The sequence below is a fragment of the Hyperolius riggenbachi genome, chromosome 1, assembly GCF_040937935.1.
Source record: "Hyperolius riggenbachi isolate aHypRig1 chromosome 1, aHypRig1.pri, whole genome shotgun sequence".
Lineage (NCBI taxonomy): Eukaryota > Metazoa > Chordata > Amphibia > Anura > Hyperoliidae > Hyperolius > Hyperolius riggenbachi.
The window spans coordinates 581,420,038-581,437,097 of NC_090646.1; the positions used below are offsets into that span (position 1 = coordinate 581,420,038).

At 44.0% G+C, this 17,060-nt stretch overlaps 1 protein-coding gene across 1 annotated transcript in view; it reads left to right on the forward strand.

Annotated features, from left to right (window-relative positions):
• Positions 1-17,060, forward strand: part of BDP1 (B double prime 1, subunit of RNA polymerase III transcription initiation factor IIIB) — a 181,172-nt gene that overhangs the window by 51,426 nt on the left and 112,686 nt on the right. Inside the window, exons 10-14 of the mRNA XM_068261235.1 lie at positions 2,567-2,644; positions 5,631-5,813; positions 6,773-6,935; positions 8,319-8,445; positions 15,825-15,898. Of these exons, the coding sequence (XP_068117336.1) occupies positions 2,567-2,644; positions 5,631-5,813; positions 6,773-6,935; positions 8,319-8,445; positions 15,825-15,898 (625 nt within the window). The remainder of the gene's footprint in view (positions 1-2,566; positions 2,645-5,630; positions 5,814-6,772; positions 6,936-8,318; positions 8,446-15,824; positions 15,899-17,060) is intronic.

The following is a 17,060-nucleotide window of genomic DNA, read 5'->3' on the forward strand; positions in this document are numbered from 1 at the left end:
CCATAATTGCAAAAATGATGGAACTGGTTTCCCATTCACTGATCTGTAGACTAAGGGGTGGCGGCGAGATCACGCACAGGCGCACGCGCACAGCGGCGATCACGGCGAGGGCAATATATCTACACCCCTGTGCGGGAACTGAAGTCCTGCAGGGCATATATATACTACTGACAGCAGCAAAAGTGGTTAAAAGGCATTTTATTGATAATGTGTGAAAATATCACGTAGGAAAAACCTGAGAGAAACAAGTGATTCAAATGTTTTTGTGTGTTTTTTGAATGTTCGGTCTTGTTTATGGGGGTTTCTTCACGCACGCTGGTTTCCTCCCACATTCTAAAAATAAAGGTTAATTGGTTGACTTGAACAATTAGCCTGTGACTATGATGGCAATAAAGTGTAGATCCAGTGAAAAATAGAGAGGCTGCAAAATAGAGCCTAAGCCTTCTGCTGCGCTTTACAAAGTACGTAGTCATGCCACTAACTGTGCCTCACAGTTTAGACTACTTCCAGTGAAGTAGGCCAAGACGACACAGGTGAGGGTGGCCACAGCTTCGGAAGAGTTTAGAAGAATCCCACCACGGTGGCTTTGCCGAGGAGGCGGGCAGAGTTTCTGTCTTTAATGAGTTATGGGCGGATAAGTGATTAATACTACAACTCGCCAATCCTGGCAGCAGTACTAGTCTTGCATTACAGGCTCTCTCAGTTTTACTCTGGAAGTACTCTGTGAGCAGCACCTTTAGTGGCATGACTTTGTACTTCGTAAAGCACAGAAGACTTTGAGTCTATGCAGGTTTTTTTTCACATGAAAACACTTCAGTAAGTTTTTATTGGGATTTCAAATAAGAATACAAGGCAGCCAATAAATCACCGGAGACCCAGTACAGCAAAATCCCCGATATCCGTAACTCGGGCAACCGGAAGTCTCAACTGACTGACATGCCTGAGGAGATAACAGGGACTGAAGTTTTGGGGGTATGCAGAGCATAAACTACTTACTGATCTATGCGTGAGTCGTACACAAAGGACGTTGGAAGGATCGGTAAGTAGTTTCTGCTGCATGGGTGAGGTTCAAGCTATTTTTGACTGTTTGCAGCAAGCACATGTATCCAGCATCCAGCCCGCTTGTGCCGGCTTTGCTGTAATACAGAAGTGGACGACTTGGATAAAACCAAAGTAGGATACAGTGATCATTGAGAGAAGTGGCATTCCATGTATTTAAAATATTAAATGTTACCATTTCATATTTACGTAATTTTACAATGATTTATTACACCAGATTACCTTAAATTGTTAACCACCCTGGCGTTCTATTAAGATCGCCAGGGCGGCTGCGGGAGGTAGCATACGCGGCTGGCAAAGTGCCGGCTGCGTGTGCTGCTTTTTATTTTTTAATGCAAATCGGCCCAGCAGGGCCTGAGCGGCAGCCTCCGGCGGTAATGGACGAGCTGAGCTCGTCCATACCGCCCGGCTGGTTAAAGTGGATCCGAGGTGAACTTTTACACATTGCATGATTGTGTTCCTTTACTATAGTTTATAGGGCATTCCTCAAGCCAAATACTTTTTGTTTTTGTTTTAATACTCGAATTCCCTATAAACTAAAAAAAGCACGCCCACAGGATTTCAGAGAGCCTTGGCAGTAGCAAGGGCTCATGGGAGCTCAGTTTGGGCAGGAGAAGGGGGAGGTGTTACTAGCCATTGATTTCAGAGGCAGAGGGGAGGAGGGAGAAGGAGAGGGTATTAGGCTGATGGCTCAAGATACAGATAAGCCTGCTATGTGTAATGTTTACAAACAACATGGCTGCTGTCATTGTATCACAGGAAGAAATAATCATATTCTATTAAACTGTTTGCAGCTAGATTTGATGTGAAAACCATCTAAACTTTAGATAAGATATATAGACAAGTTACTTGTTATAGTTAGTTTTTCATCTCGGATCCGCTTTAAAGTACCCTTTTTCCTGATCAGAACATTTGAAATAAGAGGCCTGAATACACAAACCTTACCCCACTTTTGACCCCTTCCATACGGTGAAACCAGTTTTCAGAGGATATCGGACAATGCTTAACACTATTAAAATGGTCATACACACCGATGATTTCCAGGCAGATTCAGTCACTTTGAGTCAGCAAGTCAATCTGTTGACCTCCACAAGCCCAAATTAACTTCTGTCTGATTTTGGACAGTTAAGCGATTGGAAGCATCATCTAGTATGGTGGAAGGGAGAAGTGGTCGGGCTGAAGGGCACTATAATCTCTTGTAGTGCAAGGTTCTTAATCATGTATGGTTATGTAAGAGAATTGCTTTCTTGGCAGTTCTTACAGATTGTATATTGTAAATGCACTGCATTTTTGTTCTCTTATGCAGTAAGTCTCTGTGCTTGTAATCGTGTGTAAAGGATTAGTGATTTTTGTTGTTGGGAATTTGGCTTCACTCCCAAGCAACTCTCTCCAAACTGAACTCTTCTATGCTGCTACGGTGGGACTCGGGCTATCTCTCTCTGTATTTAGTCATGTGTTTAGCTTTTGACCTGAAGACGGTTAGACTGAGATGTACTTTTCCTTGCAGACAAAGCTGCAGCAGAAGAAATTCTCAGTGATGGGAATCTGCCTATCTGTCAGATGGAGAAGAAGCCGATGCTGGGATAGAAGAAAAGGAGAATGAGGACTCCCTGAGTGTCAAGAATGCTTACCGGGGTCTGAAAATGTGCCCGGAAAAAGAAGAGGACCAGGAAGAAAAACAATGAGCAAAACAAGTCTCAGAGGAAGATAGTTTGCTGCCTAAAAAGGAACAAAGACGAAAAGGAAAAGTGAGACCTATTTCTTTATACATCTTGATTTTTTATGTTATCAGTTGGCAGAGAATAAAGCAACTTCTAGCTCAAGAGTTTGTTCTGCTTTTTGGGTTAACCACTTCAGGACCATAGGCTTACACCCCCTAGTGACCAGGCTATTTTTCTCAATTTAGGCCACTGCAGCTTTAAGGCCTCGCTGCAGGGCTGTACGTCTTGGCACACAAGTGATTCCACCACTTTCTGCTCACCAACAGAACTTTCTGTTGGTGGGCTGTGATTGCTCCCAGGATGCTTTTTTTTTTTTTTTTTTTTTTAAGAAATGCTACTGTATCTTTAACATTTTTGTACAGCTCCCTCCCCCCGCCAGCCAATTATCGCGATCGGCCCTCATAGACATCAGCCTATGAGAGCCGATTGCTCTCCTGCCTCCCAGGGGGACAGCCGTGTCACACGCCTGTCCCCAGTACAGCGCTGATGTAGATCGCAGCGCTGTACACTGTAACACTCTCATTCTAGTGGAGATGCTCGTGCTATTTCCTGCAAAACCCCGCCCCACGACTTCACGCCAATCGGCGTGGAGTGGTCTGGGCTGCTGCTACGTTCACGCCAATCGGCGTGGATCAGTCGGCAAGGCAATCTATCTTCCTTCTCCTAAAAATGACTTAGAGAGAACCAGAGATCATGTAAAGAAAAGCTGTTATACATACCTGGGGCTTCCTCCAGCCCCATACGCGCTGATCGATCCCATACCGCCATCCTCCGCTGCCCGCAACAACGAGAACCCGGCTCCCCGCTCTTCCGTCAGTCTGACTCGGTCTAGCGTAGCAGAAGTGCGCTCTTTGCGTACCTCTGCAGCAGCCGCTCGAGAGATACGTAGAGGGAGCAGTTCTCCTGCGTAGCCTGGGCTCTGATGACGTCAGCGACGGGAGCCGGTTCTTGTAGTTGCAGGCAGCAGTGGACGGCGGCGTGGGATCGATCAGCGCGTATGGGGCTGGAGGAAGCCCCAGGTATGTATAACAGCTTTTCTTTACATGATCTCTGGTTCCCTTAAAGATATTCCACAGTTTTATTTTGTTTAAATCTACTTTTTTAAGTTTTAACTGTTTTATTGTTTTTAATCCACACATTAATTGAAGTATGCCAGAGCTAAAATCTATGAACTTAAATATAATTTCTGGTGAAATGCTGCCCACTTTACTATACAGGGAGCACCTATACCTGGCATTACCCACCGTGGCACGCTTAGTATGCCACACTCGCTCCTTATTTTTGGGGGAGGGAGTTGGGAGGGGGGGGATGGTGGTGGGGGGGTGTCTTATAATAACCAGCACCGGGTGTCAAACGCCCTTGGTAAGCCGCTGGAACACAGCCTAGTTATTTGTGTGCTCGGCACTGTACATACCCATGTCTATCTCATCATGTCACATGTCACCTCGGTATCCATTAATGATGCTGAGCTGATCAATGGTATAATTTAATACTTTTTCTTTTTTATACAAAAACAATCCTTTTACATAATTTTGAGCAATAGGGTAAAGTCTCTACAGAAACCCCCAGCTCCTTTTCCTTCACCTGCTCCCCACCAGTCTCCTCCTTCTCCCCACCAGTCTCTTGTCTCCTGCAAGTATCAAGGAGGGCGCAGCTAGATGGATTTGGATGTGTAATCTCACTTGCACAATTGCCGGCGGATGTCTTGGAGACAGACACTTGGCTCTAGTGAAACCCACCCTAATGCTGGAAATACACAATGAGTTTTTTTTGGCAGATTTACTGATCGATTTCATTCACTTCTACCGGTATCAGGAAATCGATCAGAAAAATAATTGCAATCACATCGGACCTGTTGAAAATAATCTATCGAGCCATCGATCTGCCCAAAAAACTTGTTGTGTATTGCCAGCATAAGGTTCATTGCTGAAGCACAACAGGCTTGCCATTCAGTAAGTCAAATTGTTATTTTCAGTCCACATAAATATACGGTCTGTGGAATGTTTTCCTTGCCAAATGGAATTTGTCATTGTGGATAGGCAACCCTATCTCTACAACACTAGTTAGGTGACCTCCACTATTTCCTAATTAATAATTTCAGGTTCATGCGTCGCAGTTATTGGGATTAGGAGTCAGCAGTCTGTAGGTATAAATATCAGAGTTATCTGAAAGATGGAGGTAGTGATACAGATTTAGAAATCTGTTGTTAGGGAAATGTTTCTTGTGTCTGCCAGTGCATTTGTTTGCTTTCTTGGTGATTCTGTTGTCAGTGAATGTATTGCGTAGCAGTGTTGTGTCACAGCAGGTACTGTTATGTGCCTAGATATATTATTCTTATCAGTCTCTCTGACTGTGTCATCAAGAGAGCTGCAAAGTAAAGCAGTGGCAAGAAGTTAGCATCCTTCTTGCATTTAAAGTACACCTGACCTGAGGCAAAGCTACAAAAAGTAAGCACAAAGGTATGGTCATGCTGGATCCATGTACCTCTGGAACATTGTCTGTTCCATTTCTCCGGCCGCTGGCTGTGGGCTTGCCCTGAAACGCCGATGTCTGCTGTAATGTTCAAGTAAATGCTTCCTGAACAACATTTAAGTCAGGTTGTGTTTATTTTAAACCTTCAAATACAATATGTGCAGAGAAGTAAAAGCAAGATTGGAACTTCTCTGATTTGAAATGGTTAGGCTCTCTTAAAGAAACCAGAGACGTATAACAAGAAAGATTTGATACTTACCGAGGGCTTCCTCCAGCCCCATAAGCACATCTGAGTCCCTTGCCATTTGGTCATCCGTATGAAGTAACCTATATCGATCCTTGTATTTTATTATCCACGCAGAAAAAGCTGTTCCTGAAACAAAGATGGCAGCTCAGACTTGGCAGCAAATGATGAGAACCCTGAAGAGGTACAGCCCGCTGCAGAAGAAAAGGTACGAGAAAAGAAAAGAAAAACTCGAAAAAAGAAATCGGACACTAAAGATCTTGAAAATGATATTGATAGTGAACAGAGCCGTCAAATGGACGAATTGACTTCAAAATGTAAGTCCAGTGTGGAATTAAGTTTTTTTTTTTCTTTTTGAGTATTGTTATTTTGGATCCTGTAGCGGTAGGGTACTGTGCCGTGTTAGCCGAAAGCTTACTCTTTTTTTTTTTTTTTAAGTTAGCTAATAAATGGCATTGTCCCGATTCAAAATGTTTGCTTTTACTGATGGCTATTCCTCCTTCATCAGACTCGCATCCTGTATGACATCCTTGCTGACAAGTTGTTGAAGCACACAGCTGTATACATGCAACATGATTCAAAATGTCTTGCTTTCATTTGGATCTAGTCACCTATGGTGTGCTGAGGAGGAATTGCTGCACACCTGTTTTTAATCTGCTCTTCATCTCTTCCATGGCCTCAATTCACTAAGCAGTTTAGACTAGTCTACTTAGTCTACTAATGGTTTGGTGTAAACTAGCAATCAGTCGCATCAAAAGGGAATTCAGTAATAATTACTAAATGTTTTAGACCTGGTCTAAAACATTCAGTAATGGGGTCTAATTACCGTACAAGGTCTAAAGATACGAGTAGCTATGACTGACATCCTTCTCCTCTGACGAGTTCTCCTCTGGATACAATTAATCTCCTGCATAATTCAAAAAGGTCCATCCTCACGTCTAAAATACCTCACAGAAGTACTCTACCGACAGAAATAAGCTGGTCTAATCTCTGTCAGAAAAAGTGGGTGTGGTTACTCCTTGTTAGCCTTTGTGAATTGTGTAATTACTGAATGTTTTAGACCAGGTCTAATACATTCAATAATTATTATTAGTGAAATCCCTTTTGATGCGACTGATTTACACCAAACCATCAGTAGACTAGTCTAAACTGCTTAGTGAATTGAGGCCAATTGAAGGAGTTTACAGGTCTTGTAGGTCTGAATTTGCCTTGGTGCTTCGTGATGCGCTTAACTATTTGCCATTTGGATCTTATTTCTTTATTTTTGTTCCACAAGCTGAAAACCTGACTATATCAGATAATACAGAGGATGCTTCGCAGGTCTCCACTGAAGCTGGGGAAGCCAGCCTGTTGTCACAGTGTATCACACAAGCCGATGACTTTCTGGTTCTCTTCAGTGAAGAAAGCGACTGTGATTCAGAGCCTGATGATTTAACTAGGTATGCTATACATTTATACTTTATTATTTTTTATAATGGTTTATACTTGATACAGTGTTTGGGGCTGCCATGGCAAGCAGGTCTTGGGGGGGGGGGGGGGGGGGGGGCTGCTTAGCATGGTTCAGTGATTCAGGGCGTGTTAAAGTGGGACCCATAAGAGAGTAAGCAGTATGAGAGTGTGCCTGCACTCCTCTGACATAACATTTGCTGGTGGACACCAGTTATTCATGTGATTGTGCCTCGGCCTTATAGATATATGTTTGGAAATTGGGCTTCACAGATACGTTAGGAGATTTTACAGGAGCTCAGGAGTTCAGTCTTTCCATAACTTTCGCACTGTAGCAATATCATGAGCCTGGAATAGCTGGTGTTTGGACCAATTAAGATATACTTACCTGGGGCTTCCTCCAGCCCCTAGAAGCCTATGTGTCCCTCGCAGCAGTTCAGCTCTCAGGCAGTCTCCCGGGGTCCCCTCCATAGTGGCGGGTTGGCGGTTTCTGAGCTCCTGTGGCAGGATGCCTTCTGCACAGGCACAGTTCTTCTGCCTCCCAACTGTGAGTGGCGTGGCCGCGCACTTGTGCATGTGCAGAAGCCACCGACCTGGCCTGCTCAATATCACCCTCGTTTTGTGTTTCCTTTAATCCACTTTTTCACTAGGATTGTGTCCCTTTGTAGTAATCTTCTCCTCCTTGAAGCTTGCTGGAATATACTGAAGCTATAACCTTTCCCGTACTCCTGTTCCTCTTGTCACTCTTACTGGGATATACTGCAGATATAATCCATCCTGTATACTTGTTCCTCCCCGACTGTTGCTGGGGAATACTGCACTACAATCCTTCCTATACACCTGTTCCTTTTTGACTGTTGATTGAATATACTTGCACCACAATTTGCCTCCACACCTATTCTGCTTTGACTATTACTGAGGTATACTGTTGTTAAATTCAGCCTGCACATCCATCCATTCCTGTTTGACTATTGCTGGAATATACTACTAACTATATCTCTTCCTCTTTAATGCTGCACCAGTGGTTCATTCTTGAGTCTCGTTTATAGTGTTGCCTCATATAAGTCCGCTTCTGGTTGGGGGCTGGCACTTTCAGGAACTGCTTCCTGTAGAGTGGGGAGCCATTTCAATAATGATATTGAGTACTGTTAGTACACTGAAATAAGACCTTTTATTTTAAGTTTGTAAAATTCATATTTTTAAACCAATTTCCACTATAGATTTTTACCCATTAAAACATCTTGTACCCCAATTATGATGGGGAGTTGTTGCCACCCTGTGGAGAAAAGAACTTGAAATTCAGCTGAGGTAAAGTGGGCGGGTCTACACTAGCCAGTTATTGCATTTCCTTTACTGTCCTCTTGCATGTACTGTAGACTTCTGAAGGAGCTGTGTGAGACATCTCTGAAAGATGAAACACCAGAAGAAGCAAGCAGTACTCTTGATGTGGCGGCAACAGCAAAAAAACGCGCTGTCCCAAAGCTGCAAACTCGTCGACGTAAGGTAAGCGGATGCAGAATAACTTGGGAATAAAATTGTTGATTACCAATGATTCTCTGATTAGCCCTTGCTGGTGAGACATTTTCAGATAGAAATCTGTTTTACATAAATTCCTGTACCCCAAAGTGGGTATTTTGAAGTTTTTAGTGGTTTCAAGTCCTACTCCTATACTGGGAAGTGCATATACAGGGAGTCTTGTCACAGCTAACGGTAGAATTACTGCTTTCAAGACAAATTGTAAAATTTAAACCGCATGCATCTGAAATGTACAGTTCTCGAAGAGTGAAATGCTTTATAAATAGCTCTTTCCCCGATTTTTATTTTATTTTTTTTGTACCTTACAGTAGGTAGTAAAAAGATGACAGATCATAGGAGATTACCAATATTACCTACATTCTTTACAAAAGCACTCCCTGGAAATGCTCTACACAAAGATGTCAGGGCAGCTTCCCTACATAGTAAAATAATCACCTTTGCTCATTTCATATTACCAATCAACCATCTTATTGTATTATTTGCCTATAAAAAACAGTATCAAAAAGGTCCCCTCCCTAAAAACAATGCTGGCAACACAATGCTGTCAGTGGCGGCTTGACAAAGCCTGCAGCTACAGGCAGAACATGTGGCTGGAAGAGGCCTGTTTTTAGGGAGGGAACCTTTTTGATACTGGTTTTTGTTTTTATAGGCAAATAATCAATAATAGGATGGTTGTTAATTTGAAATGAGCAAAGGTGATTATTTTACTTTTACTATATGTTGATGGCTTATAGACTCACCTACTCCCCTCACTTCTGTCCAAGGGTGTTCAATATACCTCAGTATTCTGAGTTCACTGGCAACCTTTTTGAATGGAATTACAGCTTCCCTATTCTCTTGCACACAATTTTAGCATTGGGACTGAGCAACTGCCGTTCAGTAAGTTACTTTTAAGTAGCAGTGCCTCGCTGTCTCTCTACTCACGTAGTTCAGTAAGTGGTTTGAAATCTGATAACTGATAATCCCTCATGAGATGGACCAGTCCGAAACCAGATGTGTCAGATTTTCACTACCTACTGTAAGTGGAAGGAATAAAAATAATTTACAGTGCATTTTTCTTTATAATGTGAACCGCAGCCATTGGGCTCTATTCACAAACATTTTCTGCATGCGGCAATGTAATGGCGGTAAATTCCCAACTGAAATAAGGCCATCTGGACATTTACAAAATTGAATCTGGAAAAAATGTGGAAATTATCGCTGCCGATTAACCACTTCCCGACCGCCTAACGCACAGGGGCGGCCGGGAAGTGGAGCCCGCAAGGACCAGCTCACCCACAGAGGCGGCGGTCCTTGTAAGCGCATGGGCGGAGCGATCGCGTCATCCGTGACGCGATCCTCCGCCGGCGCCTGTCTCCGCTCACCCGCCGCAACATCCCGCCGGCCATACGGAAGCACCGGCGGGATGTTAACCCCGCGATCGTGTATAATACACTTGGTAATGTTTACAAAGTGTATTATACAGGCTACCTCCTGCCCTGGTAGTCTAAATGTCCGAGGGACCACCAGGGCAGGCTGCAGCCACCCTAGTCTGCACCCAAGCGCACTGATTTCTCCCCCCCCCTGCCCCAGATCGCCCACAGCACCCCTCAGACCCCCCCTGCCCACCCCCCCAGACCCCTGTTTGCACCCAATCACCCCCCCTAATCACCCATCAATCACTCCCTGTCACTATCTGTAAACGCTATTTTTTTTTTATTCCCCCTCCCCCCCCCTGCCCCCTGCCTCCTCCTGATCACCCCCCCACCCCTCAGATTCTCCCCAGACCCCCCCCCCTCCCCCCCCCTGTGTACTGTATGCATCTATCCCCCTGATCACCTGTCAATCACCCATCAATCACCCCCTGTCACTGCCACCCATCAATCACCCCCTGTCACTGCCACCCATCAATCACCCCCTGTCACTGCCATCCATCAATCAGCCCCTAACCTGCCCCTTGCGGGCAATCTGATCACCCACCCACACCAATAGATCGCCCGCAGATCCGACGTCAGATCACCTCCCAAGTGCAGTGTTTACATCTGTTCTCTACCCTAAACACCCACTAATTACCCATCAATCACCCCCTATCACCACCTGTCACTGTTACCCATCAGATCAGACCCTAATCTGCCCCTTGCGGGCACCAAATCTCCCGCCTACACGCTCAGATTGCCCTCAGACCCCCCCTTATCAATTCGCCAGTGCATTAGTTACATCTGTTCTTCCCTGTAATAACCCACTGATCACCTGTCAATCACCCATCAATCACCCCCTGTCACTGCCACCCATCAATCACCCCCTGTCACTGCCACCCATCAATCACCCCCTGGCACTGCCACCCATCAATCACCCCCTGTCACTGCCACTCATCAATCAGCCCCTAACCTGCCCCTTGCGGGCAATCTGATCACCCACACCAATAGTTCGCCCGCAGATCCGACGTCAGATCACCTCCCAAGTGCAGTGTTTATATCTGTTCTCTACCCTAAACACCCACTAATTACCCATCAATCACCCCCTGTCACTGCTACCTATCAGATTAGACCCCTATCTGCCCCTAGGGCACTCAATCACCCGCCCACACCCTCAGAATGCCCTCAGGCCCCAGCCCTGATCACCTCGCCAGTGCATTGCTTGCATCTATTCCCCCCTCTAATCACACCTTGAGACACCCATCAATCACCACCTGTCACCCCCTAGCACACCTACCCATCAGATTAGGCCCTAATTTGCCCCGTGTGGGCTCCTGATCACTCGGCCAAACCCTCAGATCCCCCTCAGACCCCCTTCCGATCACCTCTCCAGTGCATTGATTGCATCTATTTTCCCCTCTAACCACCCCCTGAGACACCCATCAATCACCTCCTGTCACTCCCCCTAGCACTCCTATCCATCAGATCAGGCCCAATACAACCTGTCATCTAAAAGGCCACCCTGCATATGACCGGTTCCACAAAATTCGCCCCCTCATAGACCACCTGTCATCAAAATTTGCAGATGCTTATACCCCTGAACAGTCATTTTGAGACATTTGGTTTCCAGGCTACTCACGGTTTTGGGCCCGTAAAATGCCAGGGCGGTATAGGAACCCCACAAACTGACCCCATTTTAGAAAAAAGACACCCAATGTATTCTGTTAGGTGTATGACGAGTTCATAGAAGATTTTATTTTTTGTCAAAAGTTAGCGGAAATTGATTTTTGTTTTTTTTCACAAAGTGTCATTTTTCACTAACTTGTGACAAAAAATAAAATCTTCTATGAACTCGCCATACACCTAACGGAATACCTTGGGGTGTCTTCTTTCTAAAATGGGGTCACTTGTGGGGTTCCTATATTGCCCTGGCATTTTAGGGGCCCTAAACCGTGAGGAGTAGTCTAAAAAACAAATGCCTCAAAATGACCTGTGATTAGGACGTTGGGCCCCTTAGCGCACCTAGGCTGCAAAAAAGTGTCACACATGTTGTATCGCCGTACTCAGGAGAAGTAGTATAATGTGTTTTGGGGTGTATTTTTACACATACCCATGCTGGGTGGGAGAAATCTCTCTGTAAATGGACAATTGTGTGTAAAACAAATCAAACAATTGTCATTTACAGAGCTATTTCTCCCACCCAGCATGGGTATGAGTAAAAATACACCCCAAAACACATTATACTACTTCTCCTGAGTACGGCGGTACCACATATGTGGCACTTTTTTTACACCCTAAGTACGCTAAGGGGCCCAAAGTCCAATGAGTACCTTTAGGATTTCACAGGTCATTTTGCGACATTTGGTTTCAAGACTACTCCTCACGGTTTAGGGCCCCTAAAATGCCAGGGCAGTATAGGAACCCCACAAATGACCCCATTCTAGAAAGAAGACACCCAAGCGTATTCCGTTAGGAGTATGGTGAGTTCATAGAAGATTTTATTTTTTGTCACAAGTTAGCAGAAAATGACACTTTGTGAAAAAAAACAATTAAAATCAATTTCCGCTAACTTGTGACAAAAAAATAAAATCTTCTATGAACTCACCATACTCCTAACGGAATACCTTGGGGTGTCTTCTTTCTAAAATGGGGTCATTAGTGGGGTTCCTATACTGCCCTGGCATTTTAGGGGCCCTAAACCGTGAGGAGTAGTCTTGAAACAAAAATGACCTGTGAAATCCTAAAGGTACTCATTGGACTTTGGGCCCCTTAGCGCAGTTAGGCTGCAAAAAAGTGCCAATCATGTGGTATCGCCGTACTCAGTAGAAGTAGTATAATGTGTTTTGGGGTGTATTTTTACACATACCCATGCTGGGTGGGAGAAATACCTCTGTAAATGACAATCTTTTGATTTTTTTTTACACACAATTGTCCATTTACAGAGATCTTTCTCCCACCCAGCATGTGTATGTGTAAAAATACACCCCAAAACACATTGTACTTCTTCTCCCGAGTACGGCGATACCACGTGTGGCACTTTTTTGCACCCTAACTGCGCTAAGGGGCCCAAAGTCCAATGAGCACCTTTAGGATTTCACAGGTCATTTTGAGAAATTTTGTTTCAAGACTACTCCTCACGGTTTAGGGCCCCTAAAATGCCAGGACAGTATAGGAACCCCACAAATGACTCCATTTTAGAAAGAAGACACCCCAAGGTATTCTGTTAGTACGGTGAGTTCATAAAAGATTTTAATTTTTGTCACAAGTTAGCGGAAATTGATTTTTATTGGTTTTTTTCACAAAGTGTCATTTTCCGCTAACTTGTGACAAAAAATAAAATCTTCTATGAACTCACCGTACGACTAATGGAATACCTTGGGGTGTCTTCTTTCTAAAATGGGGTCATTTGTGGGGTTCCTATACTGTCCTGACATTTTAGGGGCCCTAAACCGTGAGGAGTAGTCTTGAAACGAAATTTCTCAAAATGACGTGTGAAATCCTAAAGGTACTCATTGGACTTTGGGCCCCTTAGCGCAGTTAGGGTGCAAAAAAAGTGCCACACATGTGGTATCGCCGTACTCAGGAGAAGTAGTATAATGTGTTTTGGGGTGTATTTTTCCACATACCCATGCTGAGTGGGAGAAAGATCTCTCTAAATGGACAATTGTGTGTAAAAAAAAATAAAAAAATTGTCATTTACAGAGATATTTCTCTCACCCAGCATCGGTATGTGTAAAAATACACCCCAAAACACATACTACTTCTCCTGAGTACGGCAATACCACATGTGTGGCACTTTTTTGCAGCCTTACTGCGCTAAGGGGCCCAAAGTCCAATGAGCACCTTTAGGCTTTACAGGGGTGCTTACAAATTAGCACCCCTCAAAATGCGAGGACAGTAAACACACCCCACAAATGACCCCATTTTGGAAAGTAGACACTTCAAGGTATTCAGAGAGGGGCATGGTGAGTCCGTGGCAGATTTCATTTTTTTTTGTCGCAAGTTAGAAGAAATGGAAACTTTTTTTTTTTTTTTGTCACAAAGTGTCATTTTCCGCTTACTTGTGACAAAAATTAATATCTTCTATGAACTCACTATGCCTCTCAGTGAATACTTTGGGATGTCTTCTTTCCAAAATGGGGTCATTTGGGGGGTATTTATACTATCCTGGAATTCTAGCCCCTCATGAAACATGTCAGGTGGTCAGAAAAGTCATAGATGCTGGAAAATGGGAAAATTCACTTTTTGCACCATAGTTTGTAAACGCTATAACTTTCACCCAAACCAATAAATATACACTGGGGTTTTTTTTTAATCAAAAACATGTTTGTCCACATTTTTCGCGCTGCATGTATACAGAAATTTTACTTTATTTGAAAAATGTCAGCACAGAAAGTTAAAAAAATAAATCATTTTTTTGCCAAAATTCATGTCTTTTTTTTGATGAATATAATAAAAAGTAAAAATCGCAGAAGCAATCAAATAGCACCAAAAGAAAGCTTTATTAGTGACAAGAAAAGGAGCCAAAATTCATTTAGGTGGTAGGTTGTATGAGCGAGCAATAAACCGTGAAAGCTGCAGTGGTCTGAATGGAAAAAAAGTGGCCGGTCCTTAAGGGGGGTAAAGACCACGGTCCTCAAGTGGTTAATATAGCGGTAAAAATCCCTTACCGCATTTGTGATTGTGAATAAAGCCCATTGTAGTAAGGCTGAGGAAATTTGAGCACCAAAATAAATAACTGCTCGTGAAATATCAGTAAAATTACTGATATTCTGCTATGGAGCAGGGGTAATTCTGATAGTAAAATACTGGTATATTTTACCGATATTTCACAATTGCTAAACCCAACCAAACTCACATGAGCCCTCCACCCAACCAATGCTTAACTCTGACAGCCCCCCCCCCACGATTTCTAACTAACAGACGCCTCAACCCCCCCCCCCCAAATGATGCCTAACCCTAACGGACCCACCACCCATGCCCAACCATCCCTCCCATTCCAACAATATCCAAACCGCCTTCCCCATAATAACTCTGCAATACACTTAAAATATCTGGTGCTGCAGGAGTTTAGGTACCCATGTTAATTGCGTCTATGAGGATAATTATTTGTAGCTGCAGTTTGTATAGCTGGCGGCCTTAGTGCCTGAATTTTCCCTCATTGCCACAATTAACATGGCGCCCAATCCTCCGAGGTGCCGCCGGTGCCAAAATTTCCCATCACTGTTTGTTTAAAAGCAGCTCTGCAGAAGGGCAGGGGATGCATATACAGGCTAGGACATCATATTTTCAGGCTGCTAGTTCCAACCATCCGACAACTGAATACCCACAGCCTTCTCCGCCCACTCTTCTAAACGCTGCTAGGTGGGGTTGTTCTTTAAGGTATGAGCATTAAAGGACAACTGAAGTGAGAAGTATATGGAGGCTGCCATATTTATTTCCTTTTAAGGAATACCAGTTGTCTGGCAGCCCTATTTGGCTGCAGTAGTGTCTGCACTACACCAGTAACAAGCATGCAGCTAATCTTGTCAAGTCTGACAATAATGTCAGAAACACCTGATCTGCTGCATGCTTGTTCAGGGTCTCTGGCTAAAAGTATTAGAGGTAGAGGATCAGCAGGATCGCCAGGCAACTGGTATTTCTTAAAAGGAAATGCATATGGCAGCCTCCATATCCTTCTCACTTCAGTTGTCCTTCATAGCATGACTGTCTAAATTGAGTAACTGTCACAGGGGGAAGGGGAGCCGCACAGTGTGCATGGTAGTGTGTGGGAGGGGCACATTTTAGCAGTTATGGGGCTGGTGAGACCACCGCTTTCCTTGTGGTAGCAGATCTCGTGTCCTGTGGCAAATTGTTGCTAGCAGGAGAATTTAGAGATGCAAGCGCTGTCTCCTTTCTACTGTTTATAATGGTTTGCTACTTTGTTATATTTTTCTATATGTTTATTATTAGGTGTCTGATATTGATAGTAAAACACTCCCGGAAGAGGACTCAGCTGTGGCCAGTCAATCAGAGCCAGTATCTAAGTAAGTATAGCTGCAAATCTAATAACCAAAATTGGAATCTTGTAAAATGTATATAATAGGGATTTCAGAATAGTTGTTCCTTGAAGTAACTACTGAAGATGTTTTAGGTAAATATCAGAATGAAGGAGTGATGATTGACAGATTTGGAATTGGAATGTAATAAATGACATGCCATAAAACCTATGCAACAACATACTATATGCTACACAGTGTTTGGGTGTGGCACCTCTCCCTTCCCAAAGTGACTCTTCCGGGATTTCACATTAGGGAGTACTGCTTCCTCATGGCTATACAAGTCAGTTTTGTAATTTGAAGCACCTAGAAAATCTTTTAGTTTTGCGTGGTGTGGAAAGGAAGTAGTACCAGTGTTGGAGTTTTACTGCTGTGTGTTTGGCCACTGGGTTGATCATTCCACACTACGCCGTCATGGATGTAATCTGCACTATGATGCTTTGGGGACCAGAAATAAAGGACTTCAAAGGTTTGACAGAGCTTCTGTGTCCCCCTTTGCTAGTAAATACTTTTTATATGTAAAGGAATAAAAGCACACACAAGATAACAGCAGGTGGACTTCCCTTTAAAAGGATTTCAAGAGTGTTGGCATCACCTCAGAGCTGGTTGTTACAGCATAACTTTTGATAATGATTATAATTTTTTTAACAAAAAACTGTATTTAAAAAATTGTTATGGCACAATGTTGTAGATATAAACACAGTATATTAAAGAGAACCCGAGGTGTGTTTAAAGAATGTTATCTGCATACAGAGGCTGGATCTGCCTATACAGCCCAGCCTCTGTTGCTATCCCAAACCCCACTAAGGTCCCCCTGCACTCTGCAATCCCTCATAAATCACAGCCGTGCTGTGAGGCTGTGTTTACATCTGTAGTGTCAGTCTCAGCTGCTCCCCCGCCTCCTGCATAGCTCTGGTCCCTGCCCCCGTCCCTTCCCTCCAATCAGCAGGGAGGGAAGGGATGCAGGTGGGGACTGGAGTTCTGCAGGAGGCGGGGAGAGCAGCAGACTGACACTATAGAGATAAACACAGCCAGCTCTGACAAGCTGTTTGTCAGCAGCGTGGCTGTGATTTATGAGGGATTGCAGAGTGCAGGGGGACCTTAGGGGGGTTTGGGATAGCAACAGAGGCTGGGCTGTATAGGCAGATCC